This window comes from Ahaetulla prasina, chromosome 2, assembly GCF_028640845.1.
Source record: "Ahaetulla prasina isolate Xishuangbanna chromosome 2, ASM2864084v1, whole genome shotgun sequence".
Taxonomy (NCBI): Eukaryota; Metazoa; Chordata; class Lepidosauria; order Squamata; family Colubridae; genus Ahaetulla; species Ahaetulla prasina.
In genome coordinates, this window is record NC_080540.1 from 79,536,692 (window position 1) to 79,561,679 (window position 24,988).

Here is a 24,988-nt window from a genome sequence, read left to right on the forward strand (position 1 = left end):
ATAGTTTCAGATGTAAAAGTGTTGTAGCATTTAAAGGTTGAAAATACCATGTTTATTGAAATTTGGTTTCTTTATTAAAAATAAACATTCTGTTTGGTATTAGATGGCTGGAAAATTTTCTTTGTGTAATAGATAGATCTATAAATCTAGAATATCCTTAGCTACCTCTTAAATTTGATACCTTGTCTTCTTTGTTCTATTGTATTAAAAATCCAGAAAAAATAAAATAACACTTATCAAAATCCCAATTCCAAAACCAGTGTTTAAGAAATTATGAGTGTTATCTTAATGCCTTTTCCTAGATCATGTACTGCAACTAGCAGAAATCTAGCTACCTCTTCAAAAGCACTAGGAAGCTCTTGCTCTTCGGTATCTGCCTCTTCAGTCATTACAAATGGAGATAGCAATAACTCCTATGGTTTGAACTGTTCCAGCCTTGGTAAAGGGTAAGTAAGAATATTCTTTCTATAAATATTTTAAATATTAGAGTCACTCCTTTATTAAATAAGGTTGTACCCTTTAGGAAGTCTTAATCTCTGTATTTGTAGTTAACAGTCTTTATACACACAGAAAGAAAGCCGGTATGTTGTAGTTGTTAAGATGTTGGACAAGGAGCAGGTAGACCCAAGCCATAGTCCTGCCTTGATGAGGACTAAATAGGTGATCTTGGCCTAAGCACCTCTTCTTAGTCTATAAATCAGTGTCAGTTTTCGTGACAGGTTGACTGATAAACAAAAGCCCTTGTTGCATCATGCTTTGGTAAGCTTTACTGTAAGAAGTAGAGTTAGGCAGCATTTACATGTAATAAGATGATGATGATGATCAAGAACAACAGCAATTAGGCAAATACAGTGAAAAACAAGTGGAACCTGCCACCATGTATGATACATGCTAAGAGCAACAACTGCATTTTACACAATGTTAAGGTAGAATATTTTGGCTTTGCTCTCAAAGCACTGTATTTCTTTGCCAGGTGCTATTCTGTTAAAAGAGATTCACTCTGTCCCTTTTTCCATAACTATCCTGTTATGTAACAGCTGATGACAAAATGTTATAGTGTAATAGAGCTTTCCAAGATCAGCATGTGATTAGAAGTGGGAAGTATAAAGAAAATCTCTGCTTTGCATTTGACGGCCATGTGAAAGCCCAGAAACAGGAAATGGTTGGGAAAAAGTTTTTGCTTGAACCCTTTCTTAAATAATTCAGAATAACTATTTTTAATATATTATAACTTTGAACAATACAAAAAATAATAAAGATGGAAAAGCACAATTGAAAATATATCAAATTTAAAAAAAATAGACAATCCTATTTCAATACAGGAAAACCTTCAATAAACCCCTTATAAACAATACAAATTATAGAAACAAAAATTAAGATTAATTGAAATTGCTGATAATATTAATGTAGCTAAATATACATTCTGACATTTGCTTGTTATCTGCTTAATCTTTTTTCTCCAGAAAAATTGGAGCCTTTTATATCTTTTATTTTCAGTAGAAGACAAAATCAATTTCTTTCTAATGCATATTATTTTATTTTTAATATTAACTTTAATATTAATTATAAGAAAGGTACTACATTCATTGAGGTTCAAAAAGATTAGCTCCATTTTCAACAGTTAAAATCTAAACTAATTGATGCAATGTATTTGTAGCTATTAAGAATATTTTTCAGTTTTTTGTAACCTGTATAAATATAATCACTGTGTTAGCTTCCATTTTGTTTTTGAATCACTTCAATATGCTGAACTTTATTTTTAAATCCTAGGTGGCTTAGATCTGAGCTTTGTGTACTTGAAAGGTTGCCTCTACAATGGCACCTTAGGCCTTGCTTTAGATTTGCCTTTGTTGAATTTGGAGGACTGCTTCAGATGGGCTCCTCTCATCGGACACTGCCTTCTTGGGTGTTCACACTAGTCACATTAGTTCACATTAGAAGGTGGAAATAGTATAATGATGGGGCTTAAATGGTATTTTGATACTTGTTTAAAAAGTATGGAAATATTTTAATAAAATCTTAAAATTGGCATAGGTTCATTAACGTAAATGTGTCTGCAGAATGAAATGCTTTTGTTAAAAGCTGGACACCCCAATAGTCATTTGTGAGAGCTACATCTAAGGAATTGCTTTGATATTGTATAAATTTATATATTAAATAATAATTAGAATATCAGCTATGTCTTTCTTTGTTTGTTTGTTTTTGCAAAGTCCTATAGTGCATTAGCACGCTGTGATGTGCCTTTTCTTTTTTCAGTGGCTCGAGCTTTTCTTACAGTTACAACAGCAGGGAAAGTCTTCAGTCACAGCCTGGACTCTGTGGGCTCAGTAATCTAGGAAATACATGTTTCATGAACTCAGCTCTACAGGTAAAGTGGTGGTTAAGAACATATAAGGGTAGGCTTTCTGTTCAGGCTTTATATGAAAAATCAGATTAAAATACGGATTGGTAACCTGTTTTCCTAAGGCCTTTTACAAGCTGGTATAAATACTGTTAGGCTCTTCAACAGTTTGAAATTCGACATAATCATTTATTGGCTGGATAGGAACGTGGAAAGTGACACTCCCATTACTTGTCAGAAGGTCACTGCAACATTCATAAATATAAGTCAGTTTATTCATCCACGCTACTGAGCGTTGTCTATGCTGCTTGATACACAACAGTTCCTGGTTTTCAGATACATTTTCCCCAATCTGACTTGGTGATTTCCTATATTGAACCTAGAACTCTGTCTGTGTATAGCATGTGATTCTAATACAGAGCTTCAAAACTTTGCTCAGATTTGTGAGTAGTTAATCTTTATACTTTTAATTTTTAAAAAACAACTCTGAAACTACTTTTACAAGTAGTCCTCAACTTACAACCGTTCACTTAGTGACCCTTCTAAGTTACAATAGCACTGAAAGAAATGACTGTTTTTCACACTTACGACCATTGCCACATCCCAATGGTTACATGATCAAAATACACACTTTGACTCACTATGACTTTTGCAGTGTCCCAGGATTATGTGATCCTTTTTGTGACCTTCTGATCAAGTCAATCAGAAAGCCAGATTTATTTAACAATGTGTTACTAATTTAACAACTGCAGTGATTCACTTCACAACTGTGGCAAGAAAGGTCGTAAAATGGGCAAAATTCATTTAACAAATGTCCCATTTAGCAACAAAACTTTTGAGTTCAATTGTGGTCATAAGTCGAGGTCTACCTGTATTTCAGTTTCTCTATAATTTAAAGTAGTTCCAAAGTAGTTTGAACATTACAGTGTTGCAGTATTTTAAATGGTTAGTTGGCCTTTGGTTAAATTCTAATTTGTGTGCATTTCTCTACATTATTTATTAAGAAATTTCATCCTTTAAAATGTACATTTTTAAAACTGTCTTAAAAGGTAACAAAAACAAGTAAATGGGTAGAAGAGTGTTAAATATAAAAATAAAACAGTCCAGCTAAATGAATTGTTTGCTTTATAGTCTCCAGCAATATCCATACAATTCCTAACTAATTCTTACATAATTTTCTAAACAGCATTCTCCAATTTTAACAAAATTTTAATTATTTGGGGTGGGGTTATAGTGGTTATGGGCCTTATTTTCTCACATAATTGTATGTTTTTTAGTGTTTGAGTAACACACCTCCCTTGACTGACTATTTCTTGGAAGATAAATATGAAGCTGAAATAAACCAAGATAATCCTCTAGGAATGAGGGGAGAAATTGCAGAAGCATATGCAGAACTCATCAAACAAATGTGGTCTGGCCGGAATTCTCATGTAGCCCCTCGTATGTTCAAAGTAAGTGTAATATCCATCACAGCTAAGTGTTGTGTCTTTTCTAATATTTTGTATACTTTATAAAGCTTTACTGTCTATATATTATGTCATATAAAGGTAAATCCTTTCAGTAGGAAGCCTAGATTGAATTTAAGATAATTGCAAGAAAATCCCACATGCAATAGTGTAAATTATGCAGATTGGAAAATTTGTTTTTATGAAGCAAAGGCATTAAGTCACATAGGTTTAGCTGAGCCATTCTGAATTGATTAAACTAAAATCCAGAACATTTTGGTTGTTGTTGGCTTTATCCAAGTAAAACTTAGAAGTATCTTATAAATGAATTGGGCAGTGTTAAACTTCTTGCCTTTGTCACCTTTTATCTTCCTTTTCATAGACTATATGCCAAAATCTCCCACTATATCTTCCCATTACCTCTGCTGTTGAATTACATATCCATCCAGTGATCAGCTCTTCTTCCTAATATTCTAGCATCTTCCTTTCTGATAGGTGCCAATGCTGCCCTACCCAACCTGCCACCTACCTCTCTGCTCACTAGCACGTATCTACCGTAGTTTTCAGACTATAAGACACACTGGAGTATAAGACACATCTTAGTTTTTGGGGAGGAAAATAAGAAAAAAGCTGATTTGTGGGTAGATTGGCCTCACGAAATATCTCCAATCAGCTGTTCCCAGAGGTGAACTTTAGCAACAGGTTCGTTGGTTATGAGCTCTGCGCATTGCTTTTTCAGCCTCTGAAACCTCCATTTGAGAGGCTGGGCGGGGCTACATTTGGTGTATAAGATGCACCAAATTTTCACCCTCTTTTAGGGGGGAAAAGGTGTGTCTTATACTCTGAAAAATACGGTAATTGGTGCATCAGCCCATTCCTCATTTTCAAACACTTAGTTTCCCTTTATCTTCCACTGGCAACTACTGAGGATGTACTTGAGCAGTCCCTTCCCTATCTTAAATACCTATGTGCTGGGCCCATGTGCAAACCCAAATGCCTATTTTCTGGTCTCAAGTAACCCCTCTTTCAAACACAACATGTTCCCTCTACAGTGCCTTTACAGCTAATTCTCACTTAACAGTGATAATCAGGACCGGAATTTCCATCACTAAGCAATGCAGTTGTAAATCATGATGTCACATGACTCTACTGCTTACCAATGACACTCCTGGAAGTCCTGTTATCACTGTTAGAATAGAATAGAATAGAATAGAATAGAATATTTTTATTTATAGACCGCCCTTCTCCCGAAGGACTCAGGGCGGTGTACAGCCAAGAATAAAATACAGAAAGAAAACAACAATACAAAACTAAAAACAACCCTTAAAAAACCTATTTGATATGGCTACTTATAGATAAAATATTATCCTCTAAAATTTACAAAAAATTTAAAACCCATAAAATCAATTTGATAATTTAAAATTTAAGCGAGTCCAGCAAGATGAAATAAGTAGGTTTTAAGTTCGCGGCGGAAGGTCCTAAGGTCAGGTATTTGTCGGAGTCCAGGGGGAAGCTCGTTCCATAGGGTAGGAGCCCCCACAGAGAAGGCCTCCCCCTGGGGGCCGCCAGCCGACATTGCTTGGCTGATGGCACCCTGAGGAGCCCCTCTCTGTGAGAGCGCACCAGTCGTTGAGAGATAGACGTTGGCAGTAGACAGTCCCGTAGGTATCCCGGTCCTAAACCATGAAGCGCTTTAAAGGTAGTAACTAACACCTTGAAGCGCACCCGGAAGACAACAGGCAGCCAGTGCAGTCTGTGCAGGATAGGTGTTACATGGGAGCTCCGAACTGCTCCCTCAATAACCCGCGCAGCCGCATTCTGGACTAACTGGAGTCTCCGGGTGCTCCTCAAGGGGAGCCCCATGTAGAGAGCATTGCAATAGTCCAGACGAGAGGTAACGAGAGCATGAGTGACCGTGCATAGGGCATCCCGGTCCAGGAAGGGACGCAACTGGCGGATCAGGCGAACCTGATAAAAAGCTCTCCTGGAGACGGCTGTCAAATGGTCTTCAAAAGACAACCGCCCATCCAGGAGCACGCCCAAGTTGCGCACCCTCTCCATCGGGGCCAATGACTCGCCCCCAACAGACAGCCGCGGCTGCAGCTGACTGTACCGGGGTGCCGGCATCCACAGCCACTCCGTCTTGGAGGGATTAAGTTTGAGCCTGTTCCTCCCCATCCAGACCCGTACGGCTTCCAGGCCAGAATCACAGGTCATTTTAGCAAATCCTCATGTGATCATGACTTGTGATTTCCTGCCAATTTCTAACAAGCAAAGAGAAAGTGACAGGAAGTGGCAGGCCCTGGAAGACTCTCAAGCAGGCTGGCAGGCAGATGAGTGCTATGGAATGTAGAGGGAATGCTGCAGTACTGTGTGAGTGCAGGCATGTGGGGGAAGAGGTGCTGCACTTCTGCATGAGTACGAGTAGCCATAGAAAGGGGCACTGTGATGAGATCTCTTACTCTGGTGGCCTCTGGTGGCTCAGACTGCTAAGACAGTCTGTTATTAACACAGCTGCTTGCAATTACTGCAAGTTCAAGTCCCACCAGGCCCAAGGTTGACTCAGCCTTCCATCCTTTATAAGGTAGGTAAAATGAGGACCCAGATTGTTGGGGGCAATAAAAGTTGACTTTGTATATAATATACAAATGGATGAAGACTATTGCTTAACACAGTGAAAGCCGCCCTGAGTCTTCGGAGAAGGGCGGGATATAAATTCAAATAAATAAATAAATAAATAAAAACTCTGGAGCAGGCTCCTTGGGAGAAAAAGTGACAGGAGCAATTTATGGGAGCAATTTGCAACCTTCCTTGCTTGCTTCCCACCATTGACTTTGCTTGTAGAAAGCCACCAGGAAAGATCACAAATGGTGATCATATAACTACAAGATACTGTAACCATCATAAGTGTAAGCCAATTACCAAGTGTCTGGATTGTGATCATATTACCATGGTAGATAACCAGAACTTCAAGGACTGATTGTAAGTGCTACTTATTCAGTAAAAACTTTTGCTGAATGAGTATTCATTAACAGAGGACTACCTATAATGCTTAATTGAACTTGAAAATATTACGGAAGGTGCCATGCATTTCAGATCTTTGTAGAATGACTTTTGGTAACTTTTACTATTCAGTTATGTTTAAAATCTGAAGATGGAAGTTATCAGCATTGTATTTCTTAAATTGTTCTGGAAAAAGATAAATGCAAAAATGATAAAATGATAAAAATTTGTTAATGATAGTGATACTAAGGAAAGTACAATAAAATGTATAGCAAAAATTAGCATTAAAATACCAAAGCAAATCAGATATAAACTGCTAAAACTGCAATCACTAAAATATAATTGAGACATATCTTCCCAATGGGTAATAATTGAGACATATTTTCACAATTCCCATTTTTAAAAAAATCAATAAGAAAATTGCATTGAGTCTTGCTACAATTTTTCACTTGTATGTTTTATATGACTAGGAACTTTCCCTCATGGCATTAGGATAATTAGTTCTTTGCATCTATTTAATGGTATATTGGAATAACTTTTGAAGGCGGGTAGAAGAGATGTTGCTAGGGAATGGTCGGATAGGAGAGAGCATAGCCCACAGCTGCATAGTGGTCAAAGAAGGAGGCTTAGAAGGAACTCTTCGTAAGTGTTTAGGCTATAAGGGTGATTGCAGCTAGACGTATCAGATAGACCAGAAAGGGAACATGACCAGGGAAACTAATTCTGTTTTACTGTAAAGCAATATCTTACATGAGTGTTAAGAAAATTATTAGAATCTAGCAAATCTGAAGGTACAATTCTTCTGCCATCGCCTTTACAGACTGAGAACTATGCAGCTGTGAGTTATGCTGTCTCTTATCTGAACATTCTCTGGACAGCTTCTTTCTCCCGGCTCCCAAGGTTATTCCCATATACCATTACAATATATCGATATACGACCATTACTAGTGGAACAAATCAAATTCCTGGGTCTAAAACTTCAAAAGGCAAACTGGGGTCTCTTTAGATCAAATGTTTAAACTATGTTTGAGTTTATGGTGACAGACTGATACAGAAGAATTTTCTGTACACTCATATAAGTTATTGCTACTGCACCCAGATAGACTATGTGTCAGGGTAGGCTACAATGAAAAAACAAACTTTGGCTACAAAATTAATTGCTATGTTGAATGTACGAAAGTGTTTCTGGAAAGTGTCACTTCCCTGGAAAACCATTCCCTATATATTGATACTATCTGACCCTGTGCCAGCAGATGACTTTACCCAATGGTCTCATGTAGATATTGAAAAGGGGGACATGTAGCGCCCTGAGGCACCTCACAAAGCATAAAACAAGATCTAGAACTTGATGGTTCCTCTTCCACCAACACCAACTAGAATTGACCTCAGAGGCAGGAGAACCACAAAATGGTGTCACTTTCTCAGCTTCTTCAGCCAGTCCAGTTGTATACTGTGATTAATGGGATTCACGTTATCAAAAGCCACTGAAATCAAAGAGCACCAAAACAGGTGCAATACTCTCATGCCACCTCTTCCAAAGGTCATCAGTAAATACGCTGTTAAACATTGGTGCTGAATATTGGTCTAAAGCCCAACTAAAATAGATCCAGACAATCAGCTTCCTTCTGGATTCTGTTCAACTAGTGTCCTATCACTTTAACTACCTTCTCTAAAAAGGGAAAGTTGGAGAAAGCAATTGTCCAAAATTATGGTATTGAAGGATGATTTCTTGAGCAGAGTGCACACAAGTGTCTCTTCAAGGCTGGAAGCATATCCCCTCCTTTAGAGAAGCCAGTACCAGTGCATAGACCCAACTACAAGCCATCTCTTAGAAGCATTCATAATCAACGATGTTCCTGGCTCAAATAAATAAGTGGGCAAACTCACAATGCAAAGTCCTAGTCCACATCCTCAGGAGTCACAGACTCAAACCCCTCCCTGATAACCCTTAAGGCTGTCTCAGGCACCTCAATGGACTTGCCCATTTGTATTCCAATTCTGAGTAGATTTGAGTGACTTTATCCATCAGATAATTATAATATTCTTCAGAGCAGCTCTGCAGATACTCCTGTGGATTAATTTACTGTAGTTTATCTGGTGAATAAATTTTCTCAGATTGTCTCAGAGTTCGACTCTGACTGGACAATTAATGGTATAAATTAATCCATATGGATTAGGGCAAGTCTATTATGATGGATTTAAGTTTTCCACTGTAATCTTAAAACATCCAAATAGGGAATGCATTATGTGAACCAATATCTGTGGTGAATGATATCCCCCAGGCAAGTGTGGTTATTCTGCCCATCTTTAATGTTACGTGATAAATGACTTGCGTTTAGTTCTTCTATTGGATGCAGAAATAAGTTCATATGTGGTGTTATATGAATTAGAAGTAGGAAAGTGAATATAGCTATGAGACAGTTAATCTTTAATTAAATGAGAAGAATGGGGAGATTCATGAAAATGTGGGGTTTTGTTGGGTAAGGCAATAAGCATGATATCTGTGAAGAAATTCTCAGAAAATAAATCTGACTTTTAAGATCATATTGATACCCAAGTTTAAGTTTGGAGATTTATATTTACTTCAAAAGTCATTTGAAAGTATTGTATCCTACATGTGATTAATAGATATAATCTTTCTCTGAGCTGATTACAGAATATCTCAAATAATACTACGGAGGACTAATCAGACTTTGAAAATTCTAGGATTTTCTTAATAGACCTGCAGCTGAATATGCTGTCTAACATCTGCATTCATTTCAGAATCATTGAAGACTGAACATCATTCTAGATGGTGGTTTTGAGGTTGATCCTTAACTCAAATGTTTATTTTCTTGGGACTGCATGGTTACTGTGTGAATGGAGGAAAAAATGCAGCTTTCCTGCTTATTTCCTGAATATTGAACAACATCTTTGGGAGCAACAGTAGAGCTTCTACTGGCTTTGTATCGTTATTCCAAGAAGAAGGGAATTATGGAAAGCAACTATATTAATAGTATTAATAAGACACATAGTCTTCTTCCTGTCTGTCTCATCCCCTCTCCCAGTTTAATCCTAGCCTGAAAAAAGATAGCATGCCTTGATTTATATGTTGTTAACAGAACCAAGAAAAATTTCCCTGACAGTTTATGGCAAAAGAATCATTTGTTAAAACTATTTTACAGGATAATGAAAAACTGGTTATTTGTTGACGGTTCTAATATAACTATAAACTACAGCTTAGCTACATTGTATTCTGTAGAACTGAGGGTAACAGGTAACAGTAACAGAGTTGGAAGGGACCTTGGAGGTCATCTCGTCCAACCCCCTGCTCACGCAGGAGCCTATACTATACTAAGCTGGATTTGAACCGCCAAACTGCTGACGGTTCTGATCGACAAGCTCAGTGTCTTAGTCTGTGTCTTAGTCTGTGTCTTAGTCTGTTATTGTATTAGTGTCTTAGTCTGTGTATTAGTCAGTGTCTTAGTCTGTTATTGTTTTCTTTCACTTCATGGAGTTTATAAACAATATTCCTAATGGTTTTCCTTTTTTCCATTTTTAATTCTAGACTCAGGTTGGCCGTTTTGCTCCTCAGTTTTCAGGATACCAGCAACAAGATTCTCAGGAGCTTCTGGCCTTTCTTTTGGATGGCCTACATGAGGATTTAAACAGAGTAAAGAAGAAACCATATTTAGAGTTGAAGGATGCTAATGGGAGACCTGATTCGGTACATTCTAAAACAGTTTCATTTGTAATTCAATTGTGTTGTAGAAGAAGGAGAAAAGGAAGTATAAGCTTACTGAGAAAAAGCATCTGTGTTTATAATACAAGCAATAACCACTTTTTTGATCCCTAATTCCATCCAGTTCTCCATTTACTAAGCCTGAATGATTTCTATATTCATTGATTAGTATTAAGTGCATGAGATAGGCTTTGTCCCAAGTTTAAAAATACTCTCCCTCCTCTTTTCTTCTCTGACAAAAGCAATTTTAAGCACAGTTTTTTTTAAACTGGATTTCTTTATAATGTCCAAAGTTAGGAAAATGGGATAGTTTAAGCCCTGATTAAAATATATTGTACTGAATTGTTATGAGGTCACTGGCTTTACAAATTTGATAAATTAAACTAGACAGTCCTGTGACCTGTTGAGTCATCCTTTGAGAGAAAATAGTGCAGAATGACTAGAATGAAAATTAAATTAAATGACCATACTATTTTACCCCAGTGCTGAAAAGTCCTGTGATCATCTAAAGAAAGTACATATCATAATTAAAAAAAATGTAATGGCAAATAAACTTCATTACCAAGACAATATTTCCATATCTAAATAGATAAATAGAATGACCACAGGCAGGCAAAAAAGTAGTGGGAGCAAAACTTCCAACTTCCTGCTGGCTTCCTCACTCCCTTTGTTTGCTTGATCTCAGGGAGCATTCATTTCAATAAAAATGAAAAAAATTAAAATACAGAGTAACAATAACGTAGAGAACTGATGGGGCCAAAAGGTTACTGAAACAAAAATATGTCTGAAATGAAAAAAGAGTTTAGTTAAATCTTTCCTGTAAAGAATTTTAAAGCCCTAATGAAAGGAGATTTCATAAATTCTCACCAATAGTCTATGGTAGCACAAGTGGCAAAGATGGTAAAGGAGTATGTAATTTTTCAGATAACCTAGTCACACACAACTTTTTGGTGGTTCTAGCATCTATCTTAGGCATATATATTTCACTAATGTTCCTGTAGAAGAAATCTGTTTTAATGAATGTATTGAGCTGACTAGATTCAATATTTGCTGTTTCACTGCAATCTGTATTTCTTATATAGGTGGTTGCAAAAGAAGCATGGGAGAATCATCGATTGCGTAATGACTCTATAATTGTAGATATTTTTCACGGACTCTTCAAATCCACATTGGTCTGCCCCAAATGTTCTAAAATTTCAGTAACTTTTGATCCGTTTTGCTATTTAACACTCCCTTTGCCCTTGAAGAAAGATAGATCCATGGAAGTATTCTTGGTGTTTGCAGATCCACAGTGTAAACCTATGCAAGTAAGTAGAAATGTCAGTGGTACTATAATCTGCCTCAGAAGACTTCTTAGAGCACTAAAATAGTTCTAAAACCAATCAAGGGAACTTGTCAAGCTCAGGAAAATCAGAAATCCAGGCAGTTCAAATGAATTAAAGGTTATAAAGTTATTGTAAGCTTATGCGGTAAGCTTATAATATACAAATATGCAATATACAAGAATCTGAACTACTAACAGTCAAAGTAAATTGGCGGTAGATAAGGGTCAGTGGAACTAAAAATGGGCTGGACTTAGATCTTTTGAGGGTGCAGAGGGACTCGAGACTGATGACACGTTTGACCCTCAGGCTCAGCCTCATCTACAAAACTCGCTATTTAAAAAAAAAAATTGAAAAAAAAATGAAAAAAAATCACTTGGGGGATATTGCTTTGCTATCTCTTTTGAAGTAAAATAACGAAAGTTAAATCTCTTGCTTTTAAATTTTATTTTTTTTTGCATTTATATCCCACCCTTCTCCGAAGACTCAGGGCGGCTTACACTATGTTAAGCAATAGTCTTCATCCATTTGTATATTATATACAAAGTCAGCTTATTGCCCCCAACAATCTGGGTCCTCATTTTACCTACCTTATAAAGGATGGAAGGCCGAGTCAACTTTGGGCCTGGTGGGACTTGAACCTGCAGTAATTGCAAACAGCTGTGTTAATAACAGACTGTCTTAACAGTCTGAGCCACCAGAGGCCCTCTATTTGTGAAATAGAGCAAATCTGAGCAGTTTTATCCACTAAGTGTCAAGAATAATCCTCACAACCATCCTGCAGGTAAATATCTCAGTCCTTTTTAACCAAATAGGGACTGGGTACCCTGAGCAGGATTGCCAGGCAGAGAAATAAGTACATTTTAGTGCTTACATTACCACATATTAGAGCCACTAATAAAGTCTCTAACCTTTGTATGATTGGATTCGCTTCCAGTTGTCCTGCAATGTCTCTTTTGCTGGTTTGTCCTTCATAGATCCTCCGTAAGGATATAGTGGGATTTGTGCATGGGGAGATCTAAGGCACCCTCCGAACAAAGCAGCTGCTGCTGCTACCTTATTCCAAGCAGCAACCAAGGCTTCAGCTGAGTCATCTATCAAACCTTAGGAACCAACCCCCAGCTAATTCTGAAAACAAATTTTTAGGAGCCTGGGGCAGGCCTATTGAATAGGTTCAACTTCCCTACTCAGGGATGCTATAGTAAATTCCAGGGTTAACAGGGAATGATCTCTCCATGGCAAGGGAATGATGATAATATTGCCCCAACACCAGATCATGTTTCCAATGAGACAAAAAAACAGATCTAGCATGTGACAGACACCATTTATTAATCAGACCTGCAGTAAGCTAAAGCAGGTTCATGGCAAATATGAATTCCCCAGACTTCCTCTTGAGTTTGCCCCTGGGGAGATCAGGTTGAAAACCCTTAGGACTGTAAGTCTGAGGACCTCCGCTGTCAACTCAAAAATGGCACTGAGTATCATCAATCAAACACTGTGGACAAATCAATTTGGTCTTCTAAAAGTGTCATTGTTCAGCCTTTAGCACAGAGGACGACTTGTCTTGTATACCTAGTAACTGAACTACTGACACATGGCAAGTCCTTTCCTAGTGATATCAGTAATGTGATTGGTGTAGTTATGGTAATTTATGCCCTGATTATTACTAGTACCCAGAATCTACAAATTGGGATGGGATACAAAAACTAAAAAATATTTAGCGTAACAGTATTCAGATTCAAATAAGAAATCAATGGAGATAAACAAATGGATGTAACAGTGGAATGAAGCAATTTGAGTATTTGGCTTTCATAAAAAGGAAATGAAGCATTTGTTTGAATTCTATGGATGTTCTTCCAAGACAGTCTCACGTATAGTGCATTGTAATTATATTCTATTACATAATTAAAGCCCTTATGACCAAAATGAATAACTTCCATTTTATGCTTAAATAACAAGAGAAAAAAATTAACATTTGAACATACAAGATAGTCTAATTAGACTTTGAAGGGTGAATTTCTTAGGCCTTTTCTTTCTGTAGTGGGGGTTACAACAAAATGATACGTTGTAGGACAGATTTTTAGTCTATTTTCAATTTTAAAAATTAGTGAAATCAATAGTAAGAAGTATTGAATTGAAACTGATTATAGTGAAAATCTTTTTACCAAGGTTTGTGTCCTTACTTTGTTTAGTCTAAATTAAATGGTTTTTTTTACTTCCAGTTCCGAATAGTAGTGCCCATGATGGGTGGTATCTCTGATCTGTGTGATGCACTGTCCAAAATTTCTGGGATCCCTGCAGAAAATGTAAGGATAAAGCATAAAAGTTTACCATTTTTTGTTTAAAAAACTTGCAAGATGGATTTTTGAAGGTTAATGTTGCAGTGTAAATAAATATAAAATATATGCAGATATGTTTTTCTATTGAGACAGACAAGGTAATATGTTTTACTGATTGAAACAAATTGTTCAGAATTTTTAATCTATTTTTCTATTAATAATTGTTAAATTGATAACAAAAAATTAAAAACTTATTATTAAATGTTAATCCAGTAAGAAATCTTAACATTTTATCCTTTGGACCAAAATTATAATTACCATTTTTCTCTTAATTAGTAGTTGGAGGAAATATAGTACTCAGTAGCTTCTGATGGGCAAAAATAATTTTGCAGAACTTGACTGTTATAATTTTTCTGGGAGAAGATCCAGAAATGTTAGAATATAGCCAAGTTAGAACCCTACTGCTGTTAAGTTTACTGCTATCTGCTTCTATGGGTCCATTTCAGTCTGCTTTGTAAACCAAGCTATACTGACAGATTTTTTTTTTTTTAAAAAGGTGTTTGAATCTATAAACTGCAATATTTTGGCAGAATCAGAAGCAGCTTTTCTTCTCTTTTCAGATACTTAGGTGCTATTTATCAAACTAAATTTTTTGATATAATGATACATCATTATGTCATTATTTTTGATATAATATCAATAATTGTTATTATTTTTATTCTGCCTTCTAGCATCTGTTTTTCTTCATACCTTTACACCTTTTGAAACAATTAATTAGTGTTTTTCAATTTTTATATGTATTTTTATGACAAAAAATAATAATGACGACTTCATATAACTGAATTCTGTTTAATTTATCATTCTGTGAACCACTTTCATAGACGTATCTCAATACTGGCAAGTATTGAACACATAATCTGCTTTCTAATTAGTGTTCTTCAACTGTTTGCTATTTTAGATGGTGGTGACTGAGGTCTATAATCACAGATTCCAGAAAATTTTCCAAATGGATGAAGGCTTAACTCATATTATGCCAAAGGACAATATATTTGTGTGAGTAATCAAATATCTAGAAGGAATAGATGCTAGTAAAATTAGCTGTATTGTTCTTGACCAGTACACACTGATAAAAGAAAATGTGGCCTGTATTACTTGCTCTTCCTTACTCTCCTAGGAAAAGGTTCATACTGATTATTACAATGCTAATATTCTTAGGATTTTTAAAGTTATTGAGCTATACTGACTCTTAATAAACTCCAACAAATATTCAAGTGTTTTTTTTTTAATCAGAGCAAAAATCTTCATTCAGAATTGTAGGAAACTGACAACTGAAAAGAGTTTAGTTTATACACGCTGAGCATTAAAAGAGAAATATTTTGAAACAAAACTAAATTTTATATCATAGTTAAAATACTCATGCAAGTTCAGTAATCATTTCACATTATATGCTTTTATATCAATTATCTTTGTGCGGTATGCATATATATATTCATTTAGTTGTTGGTGAATTCAAAGGATTATAAAATACATAAAATACATGATAAAACTATGTATTATATTTTGAAACAAAGCATGTGAATATTGTCTTATATTTACTTGGGAGGAGAATGTAGTAGTGAATTCATTGCTGTGGTACAAATTAGTTTGGCATAATATTTTGTATTCATTTCATACAAATACAAATTCAGTCTGTAGAATAGTGATCAATTTCATTATACAAGGGAGAGTTGGAAAAGTTTCTACGTTTAGGCAAGGAGGTTATTAGATGTCTTGATTAGGATTTTTGTTTGTTTACTATGAAGTTCGAAGAATTGAAATGTGTAAAACAAGCTTGAAATCTCTGAGTATAAACAGGCATTCTAGAATTTTTGATCCTGTTGGTGCAGACTAACATGTCACCCATTTGCTATGAAATAATGTATAGAAACCTGTCCAAAAATGGCCATTGTAACTTTGAATGATCACTAAAGAAATAGTTGTATGTCAGACTACCTGTATATGTTTTATTATTTGTATATAAGTATCCCACAGAGGGTTTATTGGACCCTCCCATTACTATAATAACAATAGTAATGTCTCATAAGCAGCTTAATTATTTCAACAAATGGAAAATGATTAGTCTGAGGCTTCAATTTTCTACATTAAAAATAATCAGTTGAAGTACAAAACTGATTATGTTTCATATTGTGAACTATTTTGGTGCTACCGGTAGCCCTCAAGATATGACATAATGTCGTGACGAACATTAAGTGAAGCGTCTGCTTTCCCCAGTGAATAGTTGTTGTCTAAACTATATTATGACTAAACAAACTAATCCTCTTAAGTCTCAAAAGGCAGGAAATAATAGACTGTTTTCCATAGATTCTTTCAATGATGTTTTCTATTATCATGGATATTTAAATCTTCTGTTAAAGCAGAACTTTGTTGCATCTAGTACATCTAAAATTTGCCAGTTACCTTTTTGAAAATGCTTTTTGAACTGTATCAGTTTAGGGAAACAATTAATACAAATTCATCAGGTTTTTCTTAAGACATTCATTGAAGTCCTACAAGTAGAAATTATCTTTTAAATTTTAAAATCTAGAAGAAAATTCAAAATAGTGTTTTGTTTTCCTTTATTTTGTATGTATAAAGATGTATGCTTTATTCTTATTCATTTGGATAAATACTTGATTTAAAAATTTTGTCCATTCATAGTTTAGAACCCAAAATACCTTTTTGTTTCTAAGCACATGTAAATTTATAGTTTAGAAACTTGTTAATGTTTTTTCTGTATTTCATTAATTTAATAATTCCTATCCTCTTAAGTATTAATCTCTAATGTTTATGCACAAGCAATAAGTAAAAACTCATGTAAAGCCTTAGTCCCAGTTCTAATTTGTGAGTCACAAACCCTATTGCAAAGCTAGTGTAGAAAGTAAGGAAGATAATCTTGACAGATCCCTTACTAAAGTGGTAAGAGAAAAACATGGTTTAAGTCCCAAACAAGCAGGAAGTGTGCATAAGCAGCTCAGTTTGACATCTACCTAATTCAGTCTGACATCTGCCTAACTCAGTCTGATATCTACTAAGAAAGGGAAGAGACATGGCACAATCAGACTTGCAAGATTCTGTTGTTATAGCCACTTTTAAAAAAATATTATTATTAGGCTTCTTATGGAGTAGATTCTTGTACTTATTTATCTAGTGGGGCTAGATCCAAGCATAGGAATGGGGTGCACAGTCAATGCCAGGTGGTGAAGATTAGCAAGGTGTGGCAGAGTGTGTGGAGTGCAGGGCAGCAAGGGCAAGTGGGACTTTGCGCAATGGTGTTGGCATGGCTGGCCACAATCTGGGGATTCAGGTGGCATTTTTCAGTGACAGCAACAGCAAAAATAGAGGCTTGAAACTGCTGCACCCTAGCCGACTCACAAATGGCATATGCCAGGCCTCCCCAATATCCCTCCCATGCTACTTACCTGGAATTCCCTCCATTTAATAACCCACAATTCTCAGTTAACGGCAGCTGAGCATACTGGGATTGTGGTCACTAAACGACGCAGTCATGTGATGTCTCAGTTTTTTATCTCATCATATGGTGATGGAAATCCCAGTTCCAATTGTGTCTATATGTCAAGGATTACCTGTACAAATATTGAATTCTCAACTAGCAAAACCAGGAGGTTTTGTTCCATTGATTAATTGTTCTTACTATGAGAACATTTCTCCTTATTTCTAGGTTGGATCTCTCTTTAACAAGCTTCCACCTATTACTTCTTGTACTGGTGCTTTTAATTCTCTCTTTTCTGTGACAGCCCCTCAAGTACTGGAAGACAGTTATCATGTACCCCCTCTAATTGTTCTTTTCAGTTGGCTAGACATATGTAGCTCCTTCAACTGTTCATCATACGATTTATCCTCCAGACCCTTTATCATCTTTGTTGGTCTTCCCTACACATTTTCTAGGGTCTCAGCATCGTTTCTGTATCGTCTTGACCAGAACTATATGCAGTATTCCAAATGTGTCCTCACTACTTGAGAGTATTAAAGGTGATCTGCAAATCAGTTTGACAAAATTAATCAACTTGGGTTGCTTGTGCTGAATTCCTCCAGGCTAAACTAAGATAGGCATTCAGCACACAGCTGGACACTTATTTTTTTTCCCCTTAGGTTCCGTGATGTCCAGCCCCACTAGGCTCCTGCTCCGATGTAACACCCTAGCATGTGCCATCATGGTGATGACATAAATCACCAAGGATCCTGCTGGAGCATGGAGCTAGGCTACAAGGGGTCAGGTAAGTGTCTGTCAAATTGCATTGCCCAAGCATACAACTTCTTTGTTGTTGTTTTCTTCCTTTCATCTTTTATTTGGCATTGGAACATGAGGCCTAGGAAACTTAATAATATATTTGAGTGCTTTTGGATATTTTAGCCTGGATGATGGTGGTATTCAGCACATATGCTTAGAATGGATTACATTTTGTCAAAATATCTTGCAGGTCATCTTTAATTTACAAAACTTCACCAATGAATGCCATATTTTCTCATGTTATCTATTTTACCTATTTATTAAGTATTTTCAGAAGTATGTGAATAATAGATGATTGAATCGCTATTGACATTTTAATTTAATATCTAAAACATAAAAGTTATCCTTCTGCTCTTGCGTTCTATCTTTCTATAATAGCCTGCATCTATGATTTTATGGGCGATGTACAGCTAGGATAGAATATGTTACTAGGAATGTTGTTTCCTTAACTTATACATCCTGAAACAGAATGATCCTGGGGAAAACTCTACAGTAGTCTTCGCATAACAATCCTAATTGTGGCCAGCAACTCTGCTGCTAAGCAAAGCAATCTGTAAGTGGGAAATCAGTGATCATGACTGTGCTTTCTGATTGGAAATAAGAATAGAATTAGAATAGAATAGCTTTATTGTCATTTTGAATGTACAGTAATCGGCATACATTAAAATGAAATTTCATTGCATACAGCTCTCAAAAGGTCATCACTTCCAATATACACTACATAAACATGACTAAATAAATAAATAAATAAATAAATAAGAAATTATGCATATACCCACATATATTATATGACACAGAGAAATACCACAGTCTAGTTCGGATGTATACATGAAATCCTTTTCTCTCCAATCTCTCTGCTCTGGGGAGGGGGAAAGCTAGTTATTTTTGTAGAAAAATAACTTGTTTGCCTGACCCTTTCCCACTGCCAATGTGATTGCATTGTTTTTGATGTATATAAGATGAAACAGTTTACTCTCTTGAAATATCTTCCTCTTCAGTTTCTCTGCTCCAAGAGGCAATGGATGGAGGTAGCCCCATGAGCTCTATGGGGCAGTGTTTAAGTCTAAATGCTATTGCTATGCTATGAGGGAATGTCAGCAAATGAGAGAATGCCTAAAGAAATTGTTTGTTTGTTTTCTCACCAACCCTCTCTCACAGAGTGGAGAGATCGGAGAGAAAGAGATAGGAAGATACTATTGTTAGAATGATTGGAGAAGAGATTTCAAGGGAGTTCTGTAGGCTATTTGCATAGCACATCACATTGCTTTTAACTCTAAAGGGCATATATACTTTATTTTCTTACAATCCCTTTCTTTCCAATCTCTGCTCTGCAGAGGAAGGGAAAAAGAAAAAAAAACCACAGGTCAGGCATAGGACATTGTGCACTGAATATAATGGTTATCATGTGACTTAGGGACACCACAAAGGTGGTAAATATTTGTAAATGGCTGTAAAGCTATTTTTTTCAGCACTGTTGTAACTTCAAATGGTTGCTGAATGAATGATCAGTAAGGACTTCCTATACTTTCCTTATCCGTAGTTGGAAATGTCATCCTAATCTAATTGAAGTATAATTTCCGATGGGGAAGAATTTGTTTGGCAAATCAAATACACAAGTATCCATGTCAGTGAATGCGACTTTATGTAGTGGATAACCAACAACCATTAAAACAATATAATGACAGTTAAAACAATTAAACAAATGAAAAGCCAAGATTGCAGCAGAATAATAATACAGCCATGTTGCAGGCTCTCCATGGGATCCTCAAGGCTATATGAAAAAACAAGTTGCAAGGGCCTTCAATGACTACATCTTTGAGTCCCATCAGGTGAAATTCTGACTGACAGGACCTGCAATATAACCTTTCTGCTGGATCTGATGGGGCAGTTAGATATAATCCCGAAGAGGTGGTCCCTCAAATAATCTGGTCAAACCTAGCACCTTGAATTGAACCTGGAAGCAATCAGTCAGTCAGTCAGTGTAGATTGCAGAACAGAGGTACAATGTATGCCATACTAGGAACACCCATAACTGTTTGTCCAGCCACACTTGGTGTTACCTAAAGTTTTTGATGCTCTTCAAGGGCAGTTCCATGTAGAACATACTATAGTAATCCACTCTGGAGGTGACCACAACTGTGAGTAGAGCCTTGTGGTCCTGGAAGGGGCAAAACTGGTGCATAACACAAAACTATACAAGGGTCCTCCTAGCCATGATTGTTCCTCTTCCATTGAGCAGGAATCGTGATTTTACAAGGTTATGCACCAATTCTGACTGGGGTAGCACCACTCCTCCAGTACATAAAATGGTAAAGTTGTAGATCTAGAAAACCCAAAAACGCAGAGCCACTCAGTCGTTCTCCATACCAATACTACCTCACCCTATGGCAGTGCTTCTCAATTATTTTCTGTCATGCCCCCCTAGGAAGAAGAAAACATTTTTCGCGCCCCCCGCGCAACTGTAAATAGTAGCATCATATTGTTATGACAGTGTTTGCCGAGGTCAAACGCGCCCCCCTTTACGGAGCCTCGCACCCCCCCTGGGGGCACGCCCCACTATTTGAGAAGCACTGCCCTATGGTTACCTCACCTAGCAATTCAGGTAGATGTCAAATACTGCAGGAATGGAGAGAGTAATATACCCCATGGAACCCCACATACCAGCCCTGTATAAAGCACATTATTGTGCCATTCACTCTCTTCATGGAGTCAGTCCAGAAGGATATATCATGGGTATATCATATTGAAGGCTGCTGAGAAGTCAAGTAGAACAAGAACAGATACACTACCCCTGAACTGCTCCCACCAGGCATCATCCAATAGTACAGCCAATGCCATTTCCATCCTATGCCTGAATCCTGACTGAAAGGAGTCCAGATATTCATTTCATTCAGGATTGTAGTTGAGGATTCAACTATTGGGGTGTTCTTAGTGTTCTTTGAGCTTGGTTGTTTCTTTGCAGACATTTCATTTTTTGTTAACTACTCATGTAATTTGCCCTGCAGGCATTTCATTTCATTTCATTATTTTATTATATTATTATTTTAATTTCTTTACCGCTCATCTCACCAATGCAGTTACTCTGGGTAGCTTGGTTATTCATAATTCCTTGATTAGGATATTATTTCTAGATTGGTTGTTTATCTGTTGCTTTTTCCTGCTTATACGAAGGCTGTGCGCTAAGGTGTTTCCTTCCTTGAGTTTTGATTGTAGTTTTAAAAAAATGGTATGTAGATGGGGCAGGGCATGCTATGTGTCTGTTGATGATTTATTTGTGTAAATGCCAAGGTTTCAGAAATTCCCTAGCATTTTTGGATTTAGCTTGGTGTCAAATGTCAACAGTGTCCTAGTTAAAACTGTGATTGAATTTGTCTTTGTTTTGAAAGATTAATGAATTTTCATCAGCCAGAAACGTAGTATAATGAGCTACAGGTTGATCAGGATTTCTGTAATTGATTGTGTATAATTAATTATTTACTGAATACCCTTTTGGTATTTTGAGAATATTTTGAGAATGAAGAGCAACATCCTCCTCCATAATATTCACCACTCAAAATATGTATTGCTAACTCACATTCTGTGCCAAATCATGCTTTCTAAACTATGATTGTTAAAAAGCCACAATGGATTACAGTATTATAATACTGAGCCATATTATTTCCAATTGTTTCTGCATGCCCAGTACATTCACGCTAAGGGTATGCACTCCAGGTCATTCAGTTAAATGCTTCCATCTTTTGTGTCATGCCCTCGTCTCTGGAGTAACATCCAAAAGATACATGGATAGCACATACTTTACTGGGATTCCAAAATATCCTTAAGACTTGGCTTTGTTCCTCCAGTTAATATGGTTGTTAACTATTGGTGAGGATCCTGTCATATTTTTGTACTGTTTATTAAACTGCCCAGAGTACTCTGTATTGAGTGGCCATACTAAAATTAAATTAAAAATTAAATTTGGCACAGTGCTCAAGGGAAGAGCCAATTTTGGAGGGCTTTTCTAAATGCCAGCATGGTCAGCATTATCCAAATCTTGGGAGCAGGAAATGTGCTGTTCCACCAGGCAGGCTCAGTCACATAGAAGTCACATGTCCTGAGTCCCGGGATATGTCACTATTTAATAGATAGGACTTGAAATATGCTAACCCTGTCTGACTTTTTAGGGTGAGTAAAAATAATTGGAGATAGATCTCTCAAATATTCTGTTCCTGAGCCATGAAGGGTTTTAGAGGTGACAACCAATACCTTGAACCAAATTCAGAAGCCACCAGTAAAAAGTGCAGCTCACATAGTAGCAATGATACTACACACATGTACCAAGGTGCATCCATAATTATGCACACTGCCGCATTCTGGACCAGCTGTAGTTTTTGAATGGTTTCCATGTACAAAATAATTCAGATGAGGCTCGCTAAGGAATGAGTGCCTATATAGAAGTGCTGCCTGATCCAAATGAATTTGTACAAAAGTCCTCTTAGCCATGGTTGCCACCTGCTCTTCAAGCATGACTTCAACTCCAGGAGCCCCCCCCCCAATTACACACCAGTTCTTTCTGGGGTAGTGCATTCCCATCCATAACTTAGAGGTGGAAGAGCTAACCATGATTACACTAGTTAGGTCACCAAGAGTTGAAATAGGTAATATCATCAGAATTCTGATGATGCCTTATCCTGTGTGATTCTCAGGATACCATTCTTCAAGGCTTTATGTAGATATTAAATAGGAGATGTGATCTCTAAGAGTTAAGGGCAGAGAGAAAATACAGTAGTATGACTATATAAATTATTGGAATCAACTAATTAATCCTTGAGGGGAAGCAGAATGTTTTTTTTTAAAGTTTTTTGAAAGTAAAAATAGTAACTATTGAAAATCAAAGAGTATACATTTTATTCCAAATTGTTCTAGAGAAAATAGTCAATAAAGTCTTCATAATATGAACTAAAAGGGAAAATGAAGTATCAAGCAACTTTTAGCTCTTGAAGAAAAAAGAAAGCCTCTAGAACAGGAGAAGACCAGTAGGAGTTTGGCAGCAGGTTCAAATGGTAACTGTAGGTTGTTTGAGCAGTCATATCTGAATAGAACTATGAACTGTTACAACTGTAGAATATCAGGCCAGTTGTTTGGTGATAGTTAACATCATAAGCAAGGTATTAGTCTAAAATAGTACACATGTGTGTTCTCTATTTTTTAATCCAGCTGCAGATAGTATAGAACAGAGTGAGCTTCAATTTAATAGTTGGCATACAATTTTCTCAAAAAGTATTGTGTAATAGAGTGCCTCTGTCAGAAGTGATTGGGCAAACCATGATTTTGGAAAACTTGTTGAATCATTAGACCAGCTGTCTCAGAAGTTGTGAGGGAATGAAATGAACCATTTTAGGCAAATGTTAGGTACCACTAAAATGGCATCTAGATTCTTGGATGGGCTACTCCAAATGCAATTATTTGATCCCACAAAAAAAGGAGGAATATATTTGATTAGCAACAATGCATTCCTCTTTTCTAGAGGGAACAAGTTCTTAGTTCTTTCATTTGAAAAAAAAACAGGATAAAAATCTAATAATAATAATTTGAAAGAGTAGTAAGTCAAGGGGATCAGAAGGAAGATCATCTGTTCATAATAGGTTCTGTCTAGTTTATGCATGAGTATATCTTAATAAAGAGCAACATAGCACTTCTCTGAATGACTCTCTGTTGAATTATTCCTACAGTTAAGAAATATTTTTCTGACCTTTAGTTGGAATCTGCTTCATATGAATTCAATATATGTTCTTCTTCTTGGAATGATAGTAAATAGCTCTTGATCTTCTCTTCTTGCAGATACGAGGTTTGTAAACCAAGTGAAGATAGTGCTGAATGTGTCACACTCTCAGTTTACTTCAGAGAAAAGAAAGCAAGACAATCCAGTGCTACCCCAGGGACAGTTCTTTACGGCCAACCGCTACTCATAGCTGTACCCAAACAGAAGCTCACAGTAGAGTATTTGTACAATGTTATATTGGAGCGAATTGGGTAAGTATAGGTCCCATCTTGGCATACTATTCATATGGTTATAAACATTCATAGAAGTATTCTGCATTATAAATAGTCCTCAATTTATGACAGTGCACTTAATAACCATTCAAAGTTACAATGGATTTGGAAAAAAAAGACCCATCCTTGATGTTATGACTGCTGCATCATCCCCATGGTCACATGATCACATTTCAGCTGCTGGGCAACTGGCTCACATTTATGATCAGTTGCAGCATCCAAACACCCTTTGGTTAAGGTGAATATGAATTTATGACCATGTGATTTGACTGCCATAAAAACAATCGTAGAATCGAGTCCAGCCATCTGCAACAAATTACAGAAGTAGAATTATTTCTATACTGCACACTGCCTATTTGATAGTTAAAAGAAGTGAAAAAGTTCATTCTTTTGAAAAAAAATTAACACAAACCAATAGAATATGTGAGGACTCATTCTTCATATTTCTTGATGCAGCTTACATACTTTCGTATTAATATAGATTCCCAATTTTCAAAATGGATTTAAAAGTGTTTTTATTTCAATTTTAATATGAACCTATTGTGAACTTATAATA

General features: G+C 36.4%; 1 protein-coding gene across 2 annotated transcripts in view; it reads left to right on the forward strand.

The window, feature by feature from the left end:
- USP4 (ubiquitin specific peptidase 4) overlaps window positions 1-24,988 on the forward strand; it is a 50,399-nt gene that overhangs the window by 9,457 nt on the left and 15,954 nt on the right. Inside the window, exons 7-15 of one of the 2 annotated variants that reach the window (XR_009153120.1) lie at window positions 303-446; window positions 2,257-2,368; window positions 3,619-3,792; window positions 10,337-10,495; window positions 11,593-11,817; window positions 14,055-14,138; window positions 15,070-15,164; window positions 18,261-18,385; window positions 24,220-24,357. Coding sequence is in view for 1 of the 2 variants with exons in the window: in XM_058166138.1 (XP_058022121.1) it covers window positions 303-446; window positions 2,257-2,368; window positions 3,619-3,792; window positions 10,337-10,495; window positions 11,593-11,817; window positions 14,055-14,138; window positions 15,070-15,164; window positions 24,220-24,411 (1,185 nt within the window). In the remaining variant the exon portion in view is untranslated. Of the gene's footprint in view, window positions 1-302; window positions 447-2,256; window positions 2,369-3,618; window positions 3,793-10,336; window positions 10,496-11,592; window positions 11,818-14,054; window positions 14,139-15,069; window positions 15,165-18,260; window positions 18,386-24,219; window positions 24,412-24,988 lie in introns of those variants that run through there. The other variant, XM_058166138.1, reaches the window with a different exon arrangement.